This window comes from Columba livia, chromosome 2 (genome assembly GCF_036013475.1).
Source record: "Columba livia isolate bColLiv1 breed racing homer chromosome 2, bColLiv1.pat.W.v2, whole genome shotgun sequence".
Taxonomy (NCBI): Eukaryota; Metazoa; Chordata; class Aves; order Columbiformes; family Columbidae; genus Columba; species Columba livia.
In genome coordinates, this window is record NC_088603.1 from 21,871,490 (window position 1) to 21,896,613 (window position 25,124).

Genomic DNA, 25,124 nt, shown 5'->3' on the forward strand with positions numbered 1-25,124 from the left:
TTTCAACTCACACAATGTTTTATTTTAATCAATTAAATCACCAGTGAAAAGCCAGTACAATTTAGAATCTCTTCTACTATGTCACATTGTTCCTCAGGGACAAGCAACATACTGTGAAGCAAGGATTTCAAAGCCAAAACACTTACAAACATGCTCTTAAAACAAATCTGATAATATTTGCCATCTTGAAGATCGTGTGCCAAGAAAGATACTGGCTTGTACAGCCTTTAGTGATGTCACCTTTCTCACGCCTCTTTATATTTGCTATAGACGAAATTATATGTTGGATCTGTACCTTTGCTTCTTGTGTTTTACTGTCTACATGTGAGTAAGACAGCAGGTGTTCTGTGAGCAGCCAGTGCAGGACAGATCAAGAGAAAATCCCTGACTCTGCCCTATAGAACCTTTGTAGTTAAAGTCAACAAGAGGCTCTCAGGGGAAAAAGCAGAAATGGGGAGGGGGGAGGGAGGGCAAGAAGAAAAGGTAATTAAGTAAAGTTCAACTTGTTCAGGTAATATTTATATATTACATAGACAGATTATCCTTCCGGGCTTCCCAACAAAATCCAATATAATCAAAAGTATTGTTCTGGAAAAAGGCCACAAATTACATCATCGCTCATGCACCGAATTGAATGTTCGAGCAGCAGAGCGGGCTCAGGAGCACGTCTCAGGCGTTGATGGATGAAAGCGATGGGGACTATCACACAGAATGATGTTCAGCAGTTTATGCTGCCTGTTACCAGGAGTGTTGGGAGTGAGTGGCAGCAGTGAGCAGCCTCCTGAGCGGAGAGAAGAGCCAGTGGGTAAATACATGACGAGAAAGTGGAACAGATTCTCACAAACTCCATAACCTAACACAAACACCTCTATCTCAACAAGACTCACAACATGTAACACTAAGGCTGCAATATATCTTAATTTTAAGCTAGCAAAGAGGCGGCATCACTGCAGCCTCCTCCTCCTGCGCAGGGCAGGCCACTTCCCGCCAGGCTGCAGCGCTCAACAGGCAGGAGGCAGCGACCACAGCGGCCACGGCCACTGGTGGGGTCACCCCTCTGCCCTCCTTCAGAGCAAAGTAGAGCCACCGGAAAAACTGTGAAACCACATTTTGACAAAATGTGTGAACCCTGGTATACACGTTGATCTCCAAGAATTTAGAAGGACATACGTTTGGAGATGAGTTTACCTCACACAATGGTTCCTGCAGGTTCCTCCATTCTTGGTACCACCGAGGTCCCTGCTATTGTGCTGGCACAGATATCCTGCCCCCACAAGCTGAAACTGAACTAGGCTTGCTGGCTGAAAAAAGTCCCAATTGTACCTTCCCCAGCTTGCTGGAGTCTGCATCTACTTTAGGCAAGCAACACTCCATTACAACTCCCTCAAACAGGCCTTAAATTCACCTGATCAGCTTGCCTTGGGCAATAGACTTTACCTACCTGAGTTGTGAATAACTGCTATATTTCACTTTCTCATCCCAGCTCTGACTGGGAAATCTAAACAATTTTCCAGCCTATAAAGAAGGAGTTTCTTACAAATAAATTTTTCCCGGGTTTCCATATCCACTGTCACAGGTGAATCCTACTGACTAGACAAGCTGATCTGTAGTGTTATGATAACAATATCACATTGCACCTGTTCATCTGGAGAATTGCACTGAGAAATCTCTGCAGTTCAAACTGGAAAAAGTTAGTCTACCAAAATAATAGTAAGAGTTTTGTCTTTGCTTCAATAAATTAGTTGCTTATATTAATTTCTGTATTAAGAATTGTATATCTAATTTGCTACATCAAATCAAGGAACCAGAATGTAATCATTCACTTTAAAAAAATTTAAATAAATTCTTTTCCACTTTCTAGATCAGAAATTCACACTTTACGTGATGATAAATTGACAGAGAAGTTACTCTTAATTTGCGATTCACACAGTTTTTTAATTTGGAGAGCACTCCAAAAATTTGTCACATACACAGAATGCAGCCTCTAAAGGAATGACTACAAATGCAAGTTTTATTTTGTGCTCCAATTTGCCCTTTTTTAGCATGCTTTCAATTTTGAATCATGGAAGTATGGGAATTAAACACAACCCACAGGCATACGAACATGTGAGCATCATTTAATCAGCAAATCGCACTGACCTTGGCAGTTTTTCAAAATTTTTCTTTCCAGCTGGTTGAACTGTTCTTTAACTATTTTATTTGATTTTACTGCAGTAGTTACGAATTGGCTTTTCTGTATCATCTATCATCCGTGGGTTTTGTCTAAATGTATTTCTACCAGAATATATATGACTTCCCTAATGCAAAATATCTACACTGTTCCTTTGGTATTTTTACAGTATTTAGGAGAAAAAAAAGATATTCTTTTTCTGCCTATCATCACATCACTTCTCAAAGCATACAGAAAACATTTCTGTTCGGTAGTCCTGTGGCAAAGCCTCACAATAACAACTGTTCCTGCGAGCAAACTTTGCACATGAAGGCAGAGAGACTTTCTTTGAATTCAGCCAGATCTCAGCCATGAGCGACTGAAGAGAGCTCACAGAACAAAACTCACCTCTGTGATCTCTGCCTGTACCACATGTATATATATTGCTATTTCTGGAAAGACTTCTGTTTGTTTATTTGTTTTTCCCTCTGCTGTCTCCTTTTAACTTCTCTCTTAAGAAAAAGTTATTTCGATTCACGTCTGAGGTTTATTTCAATCTACAGTACTTGGACATTTTTCTTTAAGATTTACAAGGATCACTTCATCCAGATTAGAAACGTAGCTATGACTGGAGTGAACTCCTTAACCGTAAGTACCAGTAGTACAATGAGAAAATTAGAAGATGATGCCATATCTCTTTGAAACCAAGGTGATTTTAAAAGTGAGTATAAAGTAAGGGGACAATATTTGACCTACGTACCACATTTGCAAACGCACGCCTGGAGGGAGGGTCCCCTGCAGGAAGTCCTGTGTCCATGGCTGGAAGGAGCTCAGCCATGGCAAGACTGGGCCAGGTCACTGCACCAGGAGACATTCCCTGTGCAACACGACAGTTTCCTTCGAAGTCTCCTTAATTTTTTTCTCATATTTTTTTTTTTTTAATTTAGTTGTTTGTTTGTTTGGGTTTTTTTAAAATCTTTGTAATTTTTAAGAAATCCAAAGATCACAAAAGGAAAAACATTTTTAAAATGTTTTGTGACAAGCTCAGTTGAAACCTGTTCAAACGTTGCTGTCTCGGTTCCCACTAGCAAGTGGGACACATTGGGTTGCACAGACTCACCTGACCCTGGGACACTCTCTTCTACGGCAGACTTTGTTACCTTTGGACAACCATGAGGATGCACTGGACAAATAGAATATTTCTTAAAATATGCAATGAATACATTAGGATGTTTGACTCACAATAGGCTTTGGGTGAGACAGGTTACCACCCAGGCATTTTCCAGCATCTAACACAAACCTGATTTAAAAAAAAAAACAACAAACCAAACCAAAACAAAACCCTACAACTTCCAAAGCAGTCATCAGTCAAAAACATTTATAAAAACAAAAGTGAAGAAGCTAATTCCTTCTCCAGAAACATTCTACAGAATTTCCTGTTTCTACTGCATTTTCCCTCTTTCTGTATCTCTTAACTCTTAGGCTGCAACCGTCACTGAGTGCCTCTTTTTGGTGAAGTAGAGCTTTTTATAACCAATCTGATCACTGAAGTCTCCCTCAGTGTTGGCCACTGACACTTATGAGTTACAAAACTGCACGGTCAGTCAAAATAAATAGGGTTTTATTTCCCCAGAGGTGCAAACATTGCCTTCTTAGACCAGGTATTATCTCATGTACTTGACTGGTTTAATGAAAATTTCTTTGTCTCAATGAGGGTAACATTTCTTTCCTTCTCCTGCACTTTGGTGTCTGTTCCACCTCTTGTCTTCTTTAAGGTTTGTACTGTAATCTCTACGTAACCTACACAAACGTGTTAGCCCATGTATAGACTGACTATTATTAAAATATAAATAAAATTACTGGGTCATGGCACATCGCTAATTCAATAGATCAAACACAACAACACTTAACTACTAGCAGCCATTAGCCAACGTAGTTTAATTAAAATCTGTAAAAATTCAGCTGTCCATATTACACAAATTATGTATCTGTTTGCAGACACACACACAAACATAAGTATTTAATGAAATGTGTGCAATAGTTCATAACAACATTAACTACTTCCTTCATAAGAAAAGGTTCCACATATGCAACCCCCCTCCATCTGATTTTTCTACACACGTGGCATACCTCCTCAGGGTCTGCTGAATTCTTCCATTTGGCATCCTCTCTAAATTTCTCTTCATTCTTTCTCTAATTCTTTCAATTTCTATGGTTTATTATTTCACACAAACACAATCTAGATTAAACTCACTTCTAGACTTGCATTTGGACTTTTACGGATTAGTTCTACTATAATAATAACGAATATTCGGGTATGTTTTACCAAAAGCTGGAAAACTCAAGATAGAGGAACTGCACTGACAACATAACTGCTAAACAGTATTATTCTATTCTAAAAATCTATACCCCAGTAACAATGTTTCATCAATTATTATTTTAATAGTATTATGTGGTAATAGAGATTCTACAAAATGGACAATAATCCATTGCCATATTTATTTCTGCTTACAGGACAGAGTAACATCAATCAATGGATACAGTCTTAAAGCCATTGTATGACTAAGGCTTTCCTTCCTTAGCTGCTGGGGACTAAGAATCAGTATGTTCTACTTATTTACTGGTGCTGGTTTTGTGTAGGCCACGCTATTTCAGCACACTTTCAATATTCTAGGAGAAAAAGAGTCCTAAAACCCATGAGATTAAGTGTCCTACACAATTTTTTCTTTCTTCTTTTCTGGACAATCTTTTACTATGTTTGATTCTGATCAGGCAGATAATTAATCAAACTAGTTTATCTTCTGAATCTTTCACAAGGCGTGCAGTGGGCTAAGTCTTGCATATATATATATATGCTACTCTTAAAAATTATAAAATATATTGGTTCTGTAAAATCTGTGTTCCCAGATTAATTCAATAAAAACAACATGAAGAATATATTATGTAATACATCTAGTTCACATTTACAACTGGAAGATAACAGTTAAACGCACCTACTTATTTCCGCATCAGGTAAAAAGAGAGAAACCTTGAGAAAGTTGTATACACAAATTTCTGAACAAAACGCACATAATCACCAAATATGGGAAAAGCATTAGTAAAGAAAGTTTCTGGAAAAAACAAATGGAAACAGAGACGCAATAAATGAAGCAAGATGTTTCTAGTGAAAACAGAGGTATCAATGCCTGCTGTAGTAGACCAAGTTCTGTGCACAAACCCATAAACAGAAAGGATCATAAAATGTGAAGATAGTGAGAGTTATTGCTAACAGTCTGGTTATAAACTCTGAAACAGACTCTACAGAGACAAAGGGCAAGATGAAGCATCTGACTGCATTTTGCCAGATGTAGGAAAAGTAGGTCAATATTCCCATAAAGAGAGTCATTTTCTCTACTCTGTAACAGATCAAAGTTTGCAAACACTACCTTCCAAATATTTATTTCCAGAAGCAACACAAAAGCCAAGAACACTCCTCCTTTCTCTTCGTGCCTCTAATGCCACAGTCTGCTCTGAGCCACAGGCACATTTGAACGCAGATGCAGGATGGCAAGGACGCGCTGCAACAGTTCCTTCAGCTGTTAAACATACAGAATTTCAGCCAACTGAAGCAGCAGAGTGGTTCCATCTAGAGGAAGAGTGTGTAAAAGCTACTCGTCCCTCATGACTAGCTATTTTTAAATACAGAATAGGCACAAAAAACTAACACAGCGCACTCAGTATAATGGGCCTGCTACCTGGTGTCATAGCTCCATGAATATCTGTTTCTTAGAGCATAGTGTGCTTGGCTGCACTGGACAGAAAAGACAATGTAGTAACCAGAGTTACTGGACAGTCCTGGCAATATCTGCACCCACAAATAATGTGCAAGTAGATGTGACTAGGATAGACATATACAAGAGCTCTATAACGAACTTGTGTAAGGATGTGTAAATCGTATGTTGAAACCAATGCAAACCGAAAACACCTCCTTGACTCTCAGCTCTAATTCCATTTCACCTTGCCACAACTAGCAAAACTTTTTAAGGACTCCACGAAAGCCAAAAGTTTTTTGTTTGTTTGTTTGTTTGTTTTTTGCCACACATAAAAGGCACATTAACACATTACTTAAACAAAATCAGTTCTTTCAGCTCTTTTAGGATGAAGTAAAAAGCTGACCTTTCAATAATCTCATTCGGCCTCTTCCAGCTTATCTGGACCTTGACCTTCTCCATTTCTTCTTTCGTTCACTGACCAACAAATCCCTTTTCCTTCAACATTCCTCTGGAAGGGAATGTTTAGTCATACCAGAACTACTGCAAGGCCTTTTCCAGAAAAGTTTGTGCTCATTGGAGCATTCTTGGCTATGTTCAGCACTTCACCAATTCTATCTTTTCAATTTAAATCTAAAAGTAGTTTTTTGGTTTTGTTTTCTTTTTCCTCTCACATCCCTTTTAGTAAGTTATTAATTTTGCTACTCTAGTTAAGTATAAAGATAGCAGGAAAGACATCAAACATAGCAATCTTCCTCAGAGAAGTCAGGAGACTCAATTAGTATTGTAGGACAGCCAGTTAATTTATCATGGCTTCACGATCTCATAAAATGGTTATGGAATGGCAACTCATCAAAAAATGTATTAACATCGCCAAAAATAGTTACATTTTTCCATCACAAGTGAAGTCTGTAAGCATTGTACCCAAAGACATTACACCCAAGAAGAGCAGAAAGAACAAGAAAATGTTGAAGGGAAGAAATATAGTCAGAACGCAATACAAAGAAAATAAACCAATAAAAAACTTAGAAGGAGAAAAACATTTTTACCAACTGAGGACAGCAAAACTCACTATGTATGAAGTGGGGAAAAGGCAGAGGGTAAAAAATATGAAGCAAAAAAAAAAAAGGATGAAAATGGGTTGTACTTAACTCATCACAATCTGTTAAGTTAGTTTAAAGTGTTATTTTTAACAAATACTCCTTTTTTTCAGGTTTTGTTGAAAACGGTACACTTCTGCACACATACTTGTGCAGCAGGATTCTTCTTCCATCAAAGAATAGCAGCTTTGTGGAAGGGAAGCACCTCAGGCCTCCTTCCACATGACTCTTCCACAGCCACAGGAGAAAACACTGTTGAGTTTGCATGCAGAGATTACAACTCCTGATTCCACTTAGTAACACCAAGAGACTAATAATAGAGCATGCAGTGTATGGCTTACTGCAAATTTGCAACTTATTTTCATGAATATAATAGAGGTTTCAGAAAACACACAGACTTTTTAAGAATGACATTTAAAATACAGTTTCAGAAAACTCTAAAATAATATGCATAAAAACAGTGTCAAGGGTGCCACTGGTATAGGAGGAGGATGTTATGAGAGACATAGATTGGCTTCACAAGTCTTGAGCTTTTCTTGCCAGAAACAATGCAAATAAGGTCACTTACTTTGATATACTCAAATTAGTGGAGGTTAACAAAACAATGCCCTGGTTTAGCGATTAGTGATAGTACTACCAATGGAAATATTAATTCAACCTTAACAGATGAGACTACAGGAAAATAACTAAAATGGGGTTCTCTAATTCTTTATTTCAGTGTATTTAAAGTTGTGATGTTGCTGCTGACTTGAAATTTTCAATATTTTAAATCTCTTATTCAAGCAGTTACATTACAAACAAAATGAAAGAAAGCAGGCCCTTATTACATATATTGCCGCAAAATTTTATCCACCGGTGATACTGTTATATCGTTTTACCTCAGAATGCACAATGAGCTATAAATGTTCCATATAATTCACCTAAATGTAAGAAAGCTTTTCAATAGAAACCCCTTTTTCTAGTTAATTAAATTCAAAGGTTGTGTCTAGGGAATGCAGCAAGAACTTACAGAAAGTGGGACAAAAAATATATTCTTATTTCTTTTTCTTTAAACAAAGGCTTTGTAGTCCAAATTCTATGCTCGTAAAATGGAGCACAATCATTTAAATGCAGACATGGGAGTCAAAAATAAGAAACTGTGGCCACCTAGTATGTAAAAAACAAAATATTTAGAGCAAATGTGTGAAGTTTAACTTGAAAGGACTAGAACTGCAATGGAAACAGGTTAGCTTCAGTAACACTCCACAACATAACAAATATAGGCTCTGTTGGACTATTGTAGCAAAGGAAATGCAGATAAAGGGGATTTATTTCCCTGTGTTTTGGGCAGTGCAAAGTTTGTTCCTGGATTGGCTGGTATACAATGACTGACAGTCTTGGTTCAGGTTACTTGCTCTTTAAGTATTGCCACATCAGTTTATTCCACTTTATTCCCCTTTTGTTTTCTTTCCATATGACCAAACAAAAATCTTAGAAAAGTAGGGTAGAGAAAAAAATGCAAAAGGACTTCCAATAGATGTATAAAATACAGAAAGTTTCCCCAAAATCCAGAGATTCTGGGTTGCTTTCTAGCAGTTTTATGTCAGATATACCCACCTCGTCCCATGGACAGTCCAGTCACTTTAAAAAGTTAAAGGACTATTTTTACTCATCCAGCCAAGTCTTATAAATACACTGTGTGTATGCTAAAACTTGTAATTTACCTCTCATTATCAGAAAACTACAACTTCTTTATACATTTTTTCCTCCTCTCAACATGTTTTTCTGCCTACAATACACAAAGGACAGAATCACGGAGGCAAGTCCTGATAACAACAGTTCATCAACAGCTGCCTTTTGGCTGCAACTTCTTCTTGTCAACAACTCCAGCTTGCGCTAAAACTGATAACAGCAGCAACGGAGAAAAGAAGAGAAGGGGGTAGGTACAAGGCCAGGGCTCATGGCACAGGAGTACTAAAGGTCATAGAAATAGCCCTGGCAGGTGCAGTCCTGGGAAGGGAAAATACAAAGCTGGGACTAATGTCAACAGGAGGAAAAGAAGTTTGCAAATGTGAAGCAAGATTTCTGCATGTCAAAACCAGAGAAGCATGCTGAAGAAGAGGAGGGAAAAAAAACCAGCTGTATCTGGAAAACAAAACCAAACTATAAATCAGCAATGAAGAGATAGGGAGGGAGTGAGCAAAAGGAAGAAAAAGGACAGCATCTGCTACGATAAAGAATGATCTGGCGAGAAACCTGATTAAGTGATAGATGGAAAAGATTATAGTATCAAGAAGAACAGACAAATAACCCTAGTCCAAAGCTAACAACACCAAAAAGAGAACATTCCCTCAGGAGGTCTGAGATATCCTCCAGACACAGGCACAAAAAGCCTGCCGTCTGGATCCTGCTTGCTGCAGGCAGGCAGAAAGCTCTCCAATTACAGTCCCCAGCATCACAAAAGAAGCATCTTGAAATAAAACCATACCAAGGTCCTTAATTACTTTAAACTGAAATACACAGTACAAGCCATACCATAAATCTCACTACTAATCTTTATTTAAAGTTTCTATTGTTTTGGAATGCATTTTTTCACAGTATCACAGTATGACAGTATCACAGTATGTTTGGGATTGGAAGGGACCTCAAAAGATCATCTAGTCCAATCCCCCTGCTGGAGCAGGAACGCCTAGGTGAGGTCACACAGGAACATGTCCAGGCGGGTTTTGAATGTCTCCAGAGAAGGAGACTCCACAACCTCCCTGGGCAGCCTGTTCCAGTGCTCTGTCACCCTCACTGAGAAGAAGTTTCTTCTCAAATTTAAGCGGAACCTCTTGTGTTCCAGCTTGATCCCATTACCCCTTGTCCTATCATTGTTTGCCACCGAGAAGAGCCTGGCTCCATCCTCATGGCACTCACCCTTTATATATTTATAAACATTAATGAGGTCCCCCCTTAGTCTCCTCTTCTCCAAACTAAAGAGACCCAGCTCCCTCAGCCTTTCTTCATAAGGGAGGTGCTCCACTCCCTTAATCATCTTCGTTGCCCTACGCTGGACCCTCTCCAGCAGTTCCCTGTCCTTCTTGAACTGAGGGGCCCAGAACTGGACACAATATTCCAGATGTGGTCTCACCAGGGCAGAGTAAAGGGGAAGGAGGACCTCTCTTGATCTACTAGCCACCCCCCTTCTAATACACCCCAGGATGCCATTGGCCTTCCTGGCCACAAGGGCACAGTGTTTGCTCATGGTCATCCTGCTGTCCATCAGGACCCCCAGGTCCCTTTCCTCTACACTGCTCTCTAATATGTAATTTCCCAACCTATACTGGAACCTGGGGTTGTTCCTGCCCAGATGCAGGACTCTACACTTTCCCTTGTTAAATTTAATCAGGTTATTCCCCGCCCAACTCCCCAGCCTGTCCAGGTCCCGCTGGATGGCAGCACAGCCTTCTGGCATGCTGTTTTAAGGCTGTTTGGTTGTTGTTGTCTTTGTTAGCTGATTTTTTTTTGTTTGTTTTGTTTGGATTTTTTTTTTTTAATTTTGAATTGTAATAGTCTTTTGGAAAGGATTATAGTCAGAGTAACGAATATTTGTCTTGCAGACATCATCTCCATGCTTTATCAAATCAGTTATATATCTAAGAAAAATCTTTAAGATACAGGTTCAGACTTGTTCTGAAGTCTTTTCAGGTAAGCAAAACCAGAGTTTGATCATTCTTTAAAAAAAAAAAAAAAAAAGGTAAAATTTTAAAAAGTCAGCAAGATGAGTTTTCAAACTACCAAATAAATAAATATTGGTGTTTGGAAATCCACACAACCAAAGATTTTAAGCTGTTATTAAAAATAAAACAGATTCCAGCCTGTGGCTTGCTTATCCAGATTATCATAAGATGTTGGCCCTCCCTAGCTACACCCACCTACCCCTTGTGCAGCTATAACAGTGGCAATAAATGTGCCCTGCAAACACACCTGCACCCTGAGAAGCCAAGAAATCCAGAATTGCACTGAAGTGCTCAATGCACTTGCAAATCCAAGATTTGTACACTCTGGTAGGTGACCTTGAGCTATGAATTAGGTCACCTCCAAGTTAACCGTCTTGAAGAGCCTCTCAAGAAACTGTATGGACTCTCCTCATTGCTTTCACTTGCCATGGATAAAAAGTTCAGAGTCAATTACTATTATGTTGTCATATATGCAATTTTTCCAGTTTGACAAGCATGCTGCACCACTGCAAATGAGACCATTCTCCCAGCAATTAGAGGTGACAGTACATACAGCCAAGCAGAGTGGTTGACAGCTAATTGTTCTGCTCGCAAATGTGCAGACTTTGGAAATATCTCAGTGTCTGTATTCAAACAGTCTTCATGGTGAGTTTCCAGACATATCCAGAGAGAATAGTAGAGAGCTGAAAACAGTGCAAGATTCCTGAGTGACTTCCATCAGATTGTAACTCCTGCTGAATGCTCAACCAACAGGTGGATAGACTGAATTAAAGTTTGAAAGCTAAAATACCCTGGTTAGTCTTTAGGCTCCTGTGCACTTAGATTTCTGAGACATGCTGTCACTGTGGGCTGTGAAACATTTTTTGGGCAATATACAAGCAGTACTAATGTTTTAGACTCCATGTTCCAAAAAGAGAGGAGATTGTCTCCCAGAAAAGCTCAACACAGCTGTTCCTCCACACTACCCAAAATGGGTACCATTTGAAAAGGTAAAGATGTTATTCAGCATTATTTCCAGTTTTTCTATGAAAAAGTCCAGTATAAAGATTTTTATTTCTGGAATTGAGTATTAACATGCAATCATATTGGCCATATGAGACATCCTGTCTTTAGAAGCTGCAGGTTATGCTACAGAGTATATTAAACAGATTGCATTAAACAGCCCCCTCAATACCCAGCCACAGAAGAGAAAGAATGGAAGCTTGGTATAATAGATGCAGGCAGTACAGGGTGCGGTGCTGAAGGAAGAGTCAATGATCAGGAAAGCCTAAGAATACCCGAGCCAAATTTAATCTTCTTAACATTGTGTTACCTGCACATCACTAAAATGCAGGAAAACCTGGAGAAAAGTTGAAGTCTGTATTCAAACACATGGATACGATCCACCCAGGCCTTTAATTTTATCCCTGCATACAGATGCAGGACTAACCTCTGTGCATGAGAGTCTAATATCATAGAAAGGAGCAACATAATACAATCACCTTCTCTATCAATAATACTGCTCCTCCGAAGAAACAACATGATCCCACATAACTAGTTGCAGTCGTCTGTCTATTCTTGACCCAAAAGACCATCAAAGGGATTGATTATGCCCAAGAGCTACACAACTTTTAGGACCTGGACCAGAAACGGCTATATTGGTTGCAAAACAATGGTCAGCTGTGATTTGGTCACAGATTTTTGGATACATACAGTAAAATACCTTAAACTCCCAGAAAAATAATAAAAAAAAAAATCAGAACTTCTGTGTTAGATCATTCATCACTACAATTCATAATCAACTTAAAATCTGTAAACTAATAACCCAGAATAAAAGTCTGATGTTTTTCCCCAGTGAGTCAGACATTAATAAAAAGGGTCATACCTTGGCTCACTTTAATTTCAGTGCTTTCATCCCAAAAGAATCACACAGTACAACCTCAATTAGCCCAATGCCATGGGGAGCACCAAAAAAAAAAAATCAATAATAACGGGTTTGGATAATCAAGGATTCAAACAACAGAGAGAATTTTCATTGTAATTAAGTTATTTGAGAACACGGTCATCCTTCACGTAATGGGGTCTGGACCAAAAAGATCAAGGGCAAACTCCATTTCAATTATCCTAAGACGAAGCATCCTTTTTGTATATAGTCAGCTGGGTACTCAGAATACCATGAGGTCCAGCAGCATTGCACAATATCCTTTACACAACAAGTGTAACAAAATAAGGTACAAACCTTAGTATTTTATTATACATTCACTAAGCATCTTTCTCTCCCTTACCCACATATACCCAGAAAAATGACTGAGCTCATGGAGTTCAATGCGTTTAGTCTGAGACTAAACCTAAGTAGATGTCATGGTGGTTCACAAATGAGTAATCTGATACTTCCAGGTTGTGAAACATACTTTACAAACAGGCAAATATTTTATTCTGTCTAGATAATATTATTCACAGTGACTGGTGTTATTGTTAAATAACAATAACAAGATGAAATGAAAGAGTGGGTGATGCATCTCAAGAGGTCGTTATTTTCATATGCCCCAGTCTCCACATACGAAGTTCTTTCAATGTATCCATATTTCAATTTCTGCATAACAGTGAGCATAGCTACATATCAAATAAGTATCTGCATAATGCATGTCCAAGTTTAGATTTTCTATGGAATTGATGGTTAAAATGACCTACACATTGGGTTTTGTATAATTTATGCAAAATACTGTACTTTTTAAATTCTAACCTTGAGCAAAGATCTTATCTGCATCTCCATGCTTCTGCCTGCTTCTTACAGAACAGTATCAACTGTTGCACCAGAAAGAACAAAATACATCCAAAGTCAAGTTATCTGCGCAAAACAACTATGACAACACTTACATTTCTTTTTACATCTCTGCCATGAATACTGAAGGAGAGGTATTTTTTGTCTTTAGTAATTTTGTTCTCTTCATCAACCCCATACAAAAACTTTGACTTAAATTACACCTATTTATGACCTTGCATGTTCTGTGATCATTTTTTAAGCTTTGTGTAAAAGAGCTTTCTATGACATAAACACACAGCATTCCTGACAACAGAACCATTTTTCCTGATATATTTGCTCTTTTCTTGTGCAACAAGCTACGATCTGCTTGTTGCAAATACTCAGCAATTTCAATTTGCAGCTCAGCCAGATCGTTTCAGCCTCCTGTTTCTTATCACATCTCTCTGACAACTGAATAGCAGAATAGAAAAGGAATGTTAAAACATAAATGAATTACTTAAGAGATTGTCACATCAGCTGAGTATGGTTCAGACATATTTCAGGTAATAGACAATCTTTTTCATTACTAATATTTAAGCTTTGGTGCTGGCCTTCCTTGTGGAATTTATTAGAGACAGCCATTTTGCAATACAGAGCAGACTTATATCAGAGTACTGAAATACCCTGTTCTGGAAAGAAAACAAACCATGCAAACGATCAGGCCATACTTCTGCCACTGTCCTACTGCTCTTTTTCAAAAGAACTAACTCATACGAGGATTTTTATGTGCCTCAGGGTCTTCCAAATAATATTTATGCCAGTCTATAATTGCTTATAACTTTAATTGATTTTCCGTTATCATATACAGATAGAGATGTCCTTTTCTAATGACTCCACTTACACAGAGCTACTAGCAAAAAAAAAAAAAACAAACCAAACCAAACACCACACGATTTAAGAAAGAAATCAGAAGGGTCAGGCTTCCAGTCTTTTAACACTGCAGCTTATTTTGAAATAAGATATATTCTCGATATGAAGAAGTTCTGAAAAACAGATGACAAGAAACTCATACCTGTTAAAATGATCCTGTATCTGGTGCTCTGGTTGGTCAGTCAGATATACATTAAAATACCTGCCTGAGGCATACCATACCATCGACTAGATTAGGAGTTGAACATACATGTTAGCATCATTCTAATACAAATGAAAACTTACATAGGAAACCCGTACTCGCCGTCGGTGCACCAGCCCACAGCACTGCATGAAGAGGACAGCAGACAACAATCAGTGTACGGTTTCACCAAGCTTCAGTCATTCCTGTCTCCTCTGAGACACTGTCCATCTCTCCTCACTTTTCAGCCCCAGGTGCAAGGAAACAGGTAGAAAAACAGCCACCCTCCAGCTCTCAAGCTGTCCTTTTAAATTAGCTTGAAGACAGATGAAACTTACTTTCTCTGAGTAAATCAATCTCTTCTCTTTCAGATGATTAAAAAAAAAAAAAAGGCATAAAAAAGCCCAACAACAAAAACCCAGAGGCACGTCTTTTATTTCCTCAGCATCCAGCTATTACAAAGCAAATTCTGTATTCATATACATCTTTTGCTACACGTGGCATAAGGTTTGTATCAACCATTCTGAACTTATGAAAGACGAGAGACGTAACAGGATCTTTATCTCTCAGACTACTGCAACACCCGGCTTTCCAAAGGTCTCTTGCTGCTGCTGCCGCCGCTGCTGCTGTTGTTATTGCTGCTGCTGCTGCTATTACAGCTTTCTTCCCAATGCACAAACCAGCAAGAGCATCCTTGCTTCAGCGTTACCTCTATTCTATCTTGGGCATATCTGATTTGTTATTTATCCCTTCCCGACAGCCTGAAAAAATGACAGAGTCTAGACTTTAATTCACTCTGGATTCTCAAGAATACAGAACCACCCTCCAAATAGTCAGATGCTTTGTCTGGCGATACGTGTTTCATATGAGGCAGGACTGCCGAGTGGCCTTACTACCTGACTCGCATCAGAGGCACAGTCTCCTCTGCTCATGCTGTTTACAAAAAGAACTTGAGAGAACATCAAATACACTTAGACTTTGGGATTAACATCCTTTTGGGTTTTCTTTCTTTTTTTTTTTTTTTTTACCTAAAACACTGACAGAGCTAATTAAGAACTTGGATAATGAAGACTTATAGATAATGGTTTTGAAAAGATAAATATCATGAAAAATTACTAACCTTAAAGCAATAAGACACATCTGAAATGAGGTCAGATTAAATTAAACTGTTTATGATCACAGTTCATCACTCTTCTTCTGGGAGGGACTGAATATCCCAGTACTGAAAAGGCTTAATAGCTATATTATATCTTAAAATTAAATCCTTCAGTACTTTACAGCAGTGGTCTAAGAGTCTGAAATGTCTCCAGTACTGTACATCTCCGGTCAGATGAATACAGGATCACTTACTTTTATAACACTGAGATAGACTTAACTCTTTCACCACCAGCACTTTGCTAAAAAATAGGATATACAGTATGCTTAAAATAGTAAAAAAGGAGAACCAGTATATTACTTTTAAAAGGTAAAGATAAAGGTACTTTTATTTTAATGTAATTACTGAGTTTAATGTTAAAGTCTGCGATGAAAAAATTAGAGATGATACATGATATTTCTATCCTGGATTTCTGTAGGCTGCGTGCTGATGGCTCATGAAAGGGTGAAATCTTCTCAAAAGGGTAAAGAAAGAGAAGGCGATGCCCCTTAGAAATTAGCTTGGCTTCCAAGCTTGAAAGAGAGGACTCCAAAGAAGGCAAGTTATCTGCATGCAAGAAAAATGGTACCAGGTATTCAATCTAGTTGAATGGCCAGGAGAGTTTTCTGCCAGTGGAAGACAGTGCAGCTCTGCCCATAGGAGCAGGCAGCGCTCTGACTCTGTGCTGAACCCAAGTGGCGAGAGAGTTAACATTTTCAAGCCCAAAGTCTGGCATATAAAACTCGATTTAAGGCAACTCCTGCCAATTTCAAGCACAATTTTTTCATATGCAATTTCCCTCTTTATAAAGAAAGAAAGAAAAAAAAATCACATGTTAAGCATCTATGTATCTTTGAGGACCAAAATGCATCTTTAGCCATGTAAATATCACTAGTTTGACTGGTTTTGGAGTCTTTTTGGTAGGCTTTTTTCACACCATCTGACAACCAGCAGGTGCTGCGGACACCAGTGGATTACTGGTCTTTCTAAGCCAAATGCACTTTTGGTGAAAAGCCAGAATTGTTAGTTAAGATGTATAACTCATCTCAATTGGACCTGCAGATGCTCTGAGCATCTTAAAAAAATATAATAAGACTAACATAATTAAAAACAGGAAATTCTGGATGTAAGGACCTAATCTAAGTTACACCTAAATCTAACTTAGCTTTATTCTACCTCCTACTACACAGCCAGACAGGTCATCATCTACCTTTAGCAGGAGGACAGAAGTTGGTACTTCACAAAGACACATAAGGAAGTGTCCTTGTAACAACTCCACAGTCCAAAAGCACTATACCAGACCAACAAACAATGCAGCTCAGGACTGTTTAGAGTTATTCTAAAAAATCCATTAGTAAATGTACCAATAACAAGGACTATTGGGAAGAAAAAAACATTTGAAATTCAGGACATATTGAACAGTACCATAAAAAAGAATCACTTGTTCAAAACAACTAATTAAATAAAGGCAGAAAGAATAATGTAGTAGTTGCATACATACATACCAATTAGTTCTCTATACTCTCTCCTTATAATGACCACTTTTTACTCTTAGAGAAGATCCATACATAAACTAACACCAGTATGAAAGCCATACTTCAGCTACATGTTATACAGTTAGATTTTTTTTAAATATTTGTGACATTTATTTGGAAATCATCAATAATATTGGTTTCATATATGTGATTATAACACTGGTAAGGCAAACAATATGAAAAAGCAGCAATTAATTTCAGAAGCTTCAGTTGCTTCTGAAGGAGATAAATGCATCTGCATTTCTAACTCTTCCTAAAATTCATCAAGAATACCCACAGTAACCATAAGCACCCCTTATAAAATCAGTATCACAACTCTTATTCAAATTATCTTGCATCTACTCTCACAACCAAAATTTCATAATCCAACCATAAAAATCTCTCCTTTCAATATAGGTAGGAAAAGTGTTCGGTTGTCTGTCTCCCCTCCTACTCTCAAATTACTATAATACTTTGTCATGATCACACTTCATGAAGGTGTGGGAGGGATGAATATTTTGAGGATAGAAGAGACACAAGTATCTCCAAGTCAAACTCATCAGTAAAATTTTATGTTCTGCAAATATGACTTTGTTTACAGTCCCCATAGGACAATGCAGTGAATACAGAACCAGGCCATTTACATCCTCTCTTAAATTTTCTTCAGCACTCACACTGGATTTTACTTTGTTTTGTCTTTCCATTCTCATTACCTCGTTTATGACGTCTAGCAGTATTTATTGCATTTAAAGAAACAAAGATGACTATTCAGGCAGCAAATTTTATTGCTATCCTTCCTATACTTCCTGGGTGGGCTTAGTCTTTAGGCCAAAAGCAATCTAATGATTCTTGGTAAATCCACAACCAAAACCCTCCTCAACATTGTCGCTCTAATAAAAAAATCTCCATGCTACCTTAAGTTGCAGGTGTAACAAGGCATCTAATCCAAAAAAAACCACGAAACCCCACTAAAAGACAGAATACTACCAAGCCAGTGAAAAATATTTTTTCATGCTCTAACATTGAAAAAAAATAGCTTTATCAACACAGCAATTATTCTAATTTTGTATTTCTTGTGATACATTTTTGAAATTAACTTTAAGTTCACCATCATTATTAAGACAATACCAAGGCTAATGTTCTCAGTGAATAATTTTATTTTTGCACACAAGGCATAATGGTAGCATCTTCAAAAAAGGAGCTTAAGAGATACATATGAAATAATATTCAGAAGATTGGTACAAACACTTGGGAAGCAGAAAGAAACAGTGACACACTGGTAACAAATATATCATCAGGTACAACAAATAAGTAGAAACTTCAGAAGTGTTTTGAAGCAATCAGTGAGGTTGATTTTCAAATATTTAGAGGCAGCTTCTCCAATATTGAAACAACATGGAAGAAAGGACAGAAGTTTTTATCTGAAATTAAATGAGCAGGCTGGAATAAAAGGTTGAGTAGGAATGAACCCTTAGAGGGTAAATGAGTGATACAGCTATTTGTATTCTCCTCAAGTGCTTCATTTCACAGGTTATGTAAACTGAAAAGTGGGAAGAGAAAAAGAGGCTGTCAGGAGATTGTTATCATTTACTTTGATTGGCTTCCTCAGCTAACCAGCACTAGCTGGGTGAAGCCTCTGCCAGCTCACAGTCACCCCAAAGCTCCTGGCCAGACTTCCCATAATCTGATCAAGTGACTGCTCAGAGCTAATGAGATGGATCTGAAGTGTTCAGTGCCAGCAAGCTCAATGCACAGCTGCCCCAACTACCTCAAATGGCATTGCACCCATTCCAAAAAAGATCAATGGTGGACTAAAACCATGCCGAATCCTTCTTCTGGATGAAAAAACAAACAAACAAACCCCACACCACAACTGAAAAACACAATCCCTCCTCAAAAGCCCCCAAAACAAGTAGTTTCATTAACTTATTATTTCAGTTTATCCACAGAATCACAGACTGGCTGAGGTGGGAAGGCACAGCTGCAGGTCATTAAGTCCAACCCCCTGCTCAGCACAGGCTCAACAAAAGCAGATTGGCCAGGGCTGTGTCCGGGGGCCTTTTGAGTATATTCAAGGATGGAGACTCCATAACCTCTCTGGGCAATCTGTTAAAGTGCTTGACCACCCTCACAGAAAAAAAGCTTTTTCTTTTCCTACGTTTAACTGAAATTGCCTATATTTCAATTTGTGCCCATTGTCTCTTGTCCTGTTATTGGGCACCACCGAGAAGAATCTGGCTCCATCTTCTTCACTCATTCCATTCAGATATTTATACATTTGGAGAAGATCGCCTGAGCCTTCCCTTCTCCAGCTGAACAGTCCCAGCCAGGCCTCTCAGCCTGTCCTCATATGACATGTGCTCCAAGCCTTTTTTCAAGTTTGTGGTCCTTGGCTGGACTCTAGAATGTCCATATCTCTTTTGTACTAGGAAGCCCAGAACTGGACCAAGCACTCCAGATGCTGAGCAGAGAGCAAAGATCACCTCCCTTGACCTGCTGGCAGCACTTTTCCTAACACAGCCCAGGAGGCTGTTGGCCTTTGCTGCAAGTACACATTGCTGGCTTATCTTAACTTGGAGTCCACCAGGACTCCCACAGCCTTTTCTACAAAGCTGCTTTCCAGCTGATCAGCCCCAGTCTATATTGGTACATGGGGTTATTCTTTCCTGGGTGCACAACTTCGTACTTCACTTTGTTGACTTCATAAGGTTCCTGTCAGACCATTTGTCCATCCTGTTGATGTCCATCTGGATGCCAACACAAACTCTGATTTATCACCCACCCCTCCCAGTTTTGTAGCATCTGCAAACTTGCTAATAAGGGTACACTGTGCTCAGTCATCCAGACTATTAATGAAGAGGTTAAAGTGTATGGGCTCCAGAACCACCCTTAGAGCACAAAACTAGTGACTGGCCTCCATCTGGGCTGGACTTCATGCCGCTGATCACAAACCTGCCAGTTCTGATTATTTCAGTCCACTTCACCATCCGCTTATTTAGTCCATTATTTTGTCTATGAGGATGTCCTGGGAAACAGCTTGGAAAACCTTGTCAGAGGCAAGATAAGCAGCACCCAAGCTTCTCCCTTTGTCTTCTAAGCCAATCATAAAATTGTAAAAGGCTGTCAGGCTGGTCAAGTCTGATTTGCCCTTTGTATACCTACGCTGACTACTCCCAGTTACCTACTTGTTCTACACATGTTTAATAATGGTTTCCGAGAGGATTTGCTCCATCACCTTCACAGGAATAGAGGTAAGGCCGACCAGCTTGTAGATGCCCAGATCTTCCTTCTCACTCCTTATGAAGACTGTGGTTATATTTACTTTCTTCCAGTCCTCATAAACCTTCCCGATCACTATGACCCTTCAAGGATTACTAAGAGCAATTTTTCTATGACATCAGATTAATGGTATGGATACTCAGTGTAAACCACTGTCCCTCAGAAAGGCCTCTCCCTCTAAAATTTATACACACACATATTTAGGTTCGATTTTCTCACTTGCATCATAACAACTTCATTTTAAGCACTTGACCGGATTCCTAACTTTACAGCAAAATGTTTACTTTGCTTCTAATTGTAAAACTTCTGCTAAAGCTTTTCAGGCCCACTTCTTAGTAGTATATCTGAGTCAGCATTTATGAAATAATGTATTCTTTTTAGCTAAAGGTTTTTGGCATATTAGTCAGCTGTTAAATAGATTAATTTACTCAGTACCATTTAACATTCTTTCCATGCAGCACTTCAGAGAAACTCAATTGAGATATTTTAAGTCACTCAGTTATCTACAAATAAAGCTTTTTAAGGATTCATGCAAAACTGTATGAGGAGTCTATGGTGACGGAGAAATTGCGATAAAAACATCTCAGACTTTTTGGCAGAATAAGCTGTTTCTGAATCCCTCGGTTTTGTGAACTGCAGAGAAGAGATGCAGTCCCCCTCCTCTAATATCAAAAGCAAACCAAAAATTTGTTTTGCTTATGAAGTGAGTGGTACAAACCTACATGAGATTCTCAAAAACAGCCTTTTACAAAGCATTTGGTACATATTATGCAATGCATTACATACACAAACATGCAAAAAAAAAAAATAAAAAAATCTAGTTCTCAGAAAGTGCTGGAAATAACTTTAAGAATCTGACTTGTCTCCAGTGGTGCCATCTTTCTCCATGTGGCATTTTACTGACCATATGCTGTACCCAATTCCTTCCAAGGCTTTCTGAGAACCTACTTTTGTTGCTGCCCAGCTCCTCCACTGCTTGAAAGGGCACAATGAAATCCTCTTCAGTCAGCTTCTTTTTTTCAGTGGTATTCCAAATGGATAACCTCTACTGTATCATCCATACATGATCTGTATTCTCTGTGAAAAATCTAAGTAACTAAATTTAATATAAAAAATACGGAATACTAGCTCCAGACTTCGGCATTCAGTTAACCTTCTTAAATAATGGTTTGCTGCTTTAATCATTGACAATGAGTGTTGCCAACTATGGCTCCCACCTTCCTGTCTTCCACCAGAAATGAATGTTGTTGACTTTCTATTAATGTTATAAACATCCTCTTCTCCGCCAGCGTTTGTCTGGAAAAGAGTATTAGCACTGAGGAGTCTTCATTTTCATTAAGGAGCTTCATGCTGCCTGGCTTTACTTCAGAGCCATGCTGCTCAACTTTTATTTTTTCTTATAAAACTGCTGAAGTTGCAGACAACTATTTCTTAATGTAGACTGAAAAAGAACAAAACCCTTTTAACCTGAAATCTTTTGATTTAGTGATCTGTCACTATGCTATTTTTGCTAGTTAGCATGTATTAATTAGCAACACTTAAAACCTTCTTGCCTACATGATCTATGCATACATAATTTCTGAGCAAAAATAAGTTAAATAATTTCAAAATTGTCTTTTAATAAAGCAGTCCCTCATTGTTATCATAGTTGATCCTAAAAGAGGCAATATGTGCAAACCTTACCATGCTTGTTAATCTAGAAAGGTAAACAAAAACCGCAATTTTAGCAAGCTCATTTTTCAATGTGTTAAAAGCTCTCCACAGACAGATAATAAACAATTTGTCTCAAATAATCACTAACTTTGGTTTATACAAATCTGTCAAGCTATCATCCTAACTATAGCTGTAGTTGTTCTCATACCAATCTACGTCAGAGAATCGCAATCAGCAAGTCATAGTTTAAACTTTCTAGGAGATCAGTTTCAAACAAGTAAAATAAAGTACTTCTTACAACATGAGGCATGAAGTTCTGGAATTTGCTGCCACTGGCAGTACGACAGACACTACTGGGGAAGAAGGGACTGCACAAATTCAGGGATAGCAGGTACATAATCAGAAACAAACACAAATAGTCAGGGATATATCCTCTGTCAAAACAAGGAGAACAAGGGACCTCATAAAGTCATCAGGTTCCCTCATGCCCTGTCTAGCTAGCATTATTTTTAGCTACAGTTAAAAATACAGAGACAGACTACTGTGCTACAGGGACCACCGCTCTGATGCAGGAGGAGACTTTATGTTATCTGCTCTTCAAGTTATCTAGTCTTAAAGGGATTTCCACTCACAGATACTTGTTGTCATCTTCATGCCCACTGAGGTTCTTTATGCCCCACTGTTCCCTTCACCTGCACTTCATTCTGTCTCTTGTTACTCAGAAACTTCAACAGTATTTCATCTTGTTTTCTGGTGATCCTCTACTTGTATCCATCATCCTCCAGATTGCAGCCTGCTTTTCAGGTTTTCCTGTCAGACAGGTGTTTGAACACACCATGTTTCTACATGGTATCCTCTCTTATTTCCTCCAACTTGCTGTTTCCACCTGAGAACTCTAATTCTCAGGAATGTTCTGCCACAAGTTCAGGTCATACACGCTAGGCACATACAGATGTTATTAGAACTCTCATTAGCAAAGCACATTTGGCAGCTTCTACACCTCAACATCTTTGTTTTCTCCTTCAATGTGAAGGTCATCTCTGATGCCATCTCGAACACTGTCAGCACCTCTCCCCAGTCCCCAGCTCTAAAGTTAAGGACTTGTTTCTTTCTCATTAAAGACAAAGTCTGCACCATGTTCCCCTTTTTTTTCTGATCTTCTATTTACTCACTCCTGTACTTCAGGGATTGACTGAACATATTCCAACGGTTAAATAATTTCCTGTATTGAATCTGATAATATGAATGCTATGACAACATTTACACTGTTTCAGTTTCTTATTACACACAGAGTGCTCTCTAGGCCATATTTTGATCAAGATATATGATGGCTTTAGATTAGGTTTCTCAGGGAGCAAAGCTTTATATAGCTGAGTGATCCTTCCTTTCATCCAGCAGATCTTCTTGCCTTTCACCACCTTTCAGAGAATTTAATTCAAATAGCAGAAGTTTCAAGGTTATTTCTTTTCTACAGGTTTGGCAAGTACTAGAAGATGGATAAAATAAGAGACATTCAAACCCCAGATAATTACAAAATCATACTAAATTACAAAAAAGTGTCACATGCTCTGCCAGGACAATTACACTATATCATGCCTGTATGTGTGGGAAATCACCACATATGTAACTTTGAACCAGTAACAGCATATGCTGTCACGTGCCTAGAAAGAATTTTTGTCATTGGGACATATGAAAAAAAAAAAAGGACATATAATAAAAGGAAATCAAGCTTCTGTAGCTCTTCTCCTCAGAGAACAGCTACATTTTTTCCTTTGGAACCTAAAAGAGACTGGAAGGAGATAACCTGTGTTTAAAAAACAACTTGCTGGAATGGTGACTGTAATGTTTTCCAACATTAAATATCACCATCAATTTCAAATGCCCATATTAACGATAGAGATGCTTTTTTCCTGTTGAAAGAAACATCTCTCTAAATTTAGTAAAAATGTATTAAACAAGGTCAGTTAGAAGCATGTGAGGAAGACAAAAGAAAAAAAAAAAGGTAATGCTTCTATATTAAAAAAGTAAATTAAAAAGAAAGAAAGAGGGAAAAAAAAAGACTAAATATAAGTTATAAATTGGGGAGCTGCCTTGCCTGTGGCTTGGCGTAGCCCAGAGACGAGACAGCAGATTTTACATGTGCTACAAGGATATTAGAGGAAGAACATTCTGTAGTACATACAAGCAGTGACCTAAAATTACATCTTTTTATGTTAGATTTTCACAGGGTTTACAGTTTTTCTTTTGATTCTATTACAAGAAGACTACTTTTGTAAAGAAAAAAAAAAAAAAAAAGACAATTGTCTAGTATTAAACTTTCCTATAAATTCATTTACTAAGCTTTTAAACCACATTAGAAGCTAAAGTGCTTATTTTCATAAACCTATTATGAGTGGTTTCAGCTGCATCTGAAAATTGTACCAACATAAAAATCAGAGAATATTAAACGCAAAGGAAAAAAATACAGCAGTGCTGTGCTGCATTAGTTTTTTAAAAATAAAGAAAATGAACTGTTCTGTTTAATTATAGCCACTAGGTGGCAAAGTTGGCCAAAGAACAATTACCAGTAACTAAATAATTTGAAACTTGACTTTGCATCTCTTTGAATATAAAAAGACTTATTAAAAATGCCACAGAAAATAGTGTGAAATAACAAAAGGCCAATAACGAGAAACCTATTTTATGACATTATCTATAAATATTATTAAACTGCTTCATCTATTTATTAAAATTCCTGAAATACTTAAGGTAACACATTTTTAGCAAATGTTCTTGAAATCACATGGAGAAATTACTGCACCGGGCAACATTAAAAATACTGAATACAGATGTTAAGTTTAGAAAATAAGTCCTATGAACACATTCACTGCCTTGATATCAGGCACAATACTGCTATCTTTCGACTACAGATGACACGGTACTCCTTATGTTTCTTGACATAAAAGCTGCTTTTCTTCCTTTTTAAATCAGCACAGTCAAACTCTCCATATGTTTAAATTCCAGCAAATACT

General features: G+C 38.0%; 1 protein-coding gene across 5 annotated transcripts in view; it reads right to left on the minus strand.

Annotated features, from left to right (window-relative positions):
- CACNB2 (calcium voltage-gated channel auxiliary subunit beta 2) overlaps nucleotides 1–25,124 on the minus strand; it is a 246,123-nt gene that overhangs the window by 161,178 nt on the left and 59,821 nt on the right. The window contains exon 1 of one of the 5 annotated variants that reach the window (XM_021299951.2): nucleotides 14,637–16,512. The exons of the other annotated variants lie outside the window; for them this stretch is intronic. Coding sequence (XP_021155626.1) covers nucleotides 14,637–14,684 — 48 coding nt within the window. The 5' untranslated portion in view covers nucleotides 14,685–16,512. Of the gene's footprint in view, nucleotides 1–14,636; nucleotides 16,513–25,124 lie in introns of those variants that run through there. 5 annotated transcript variants of the gene reach the window in all.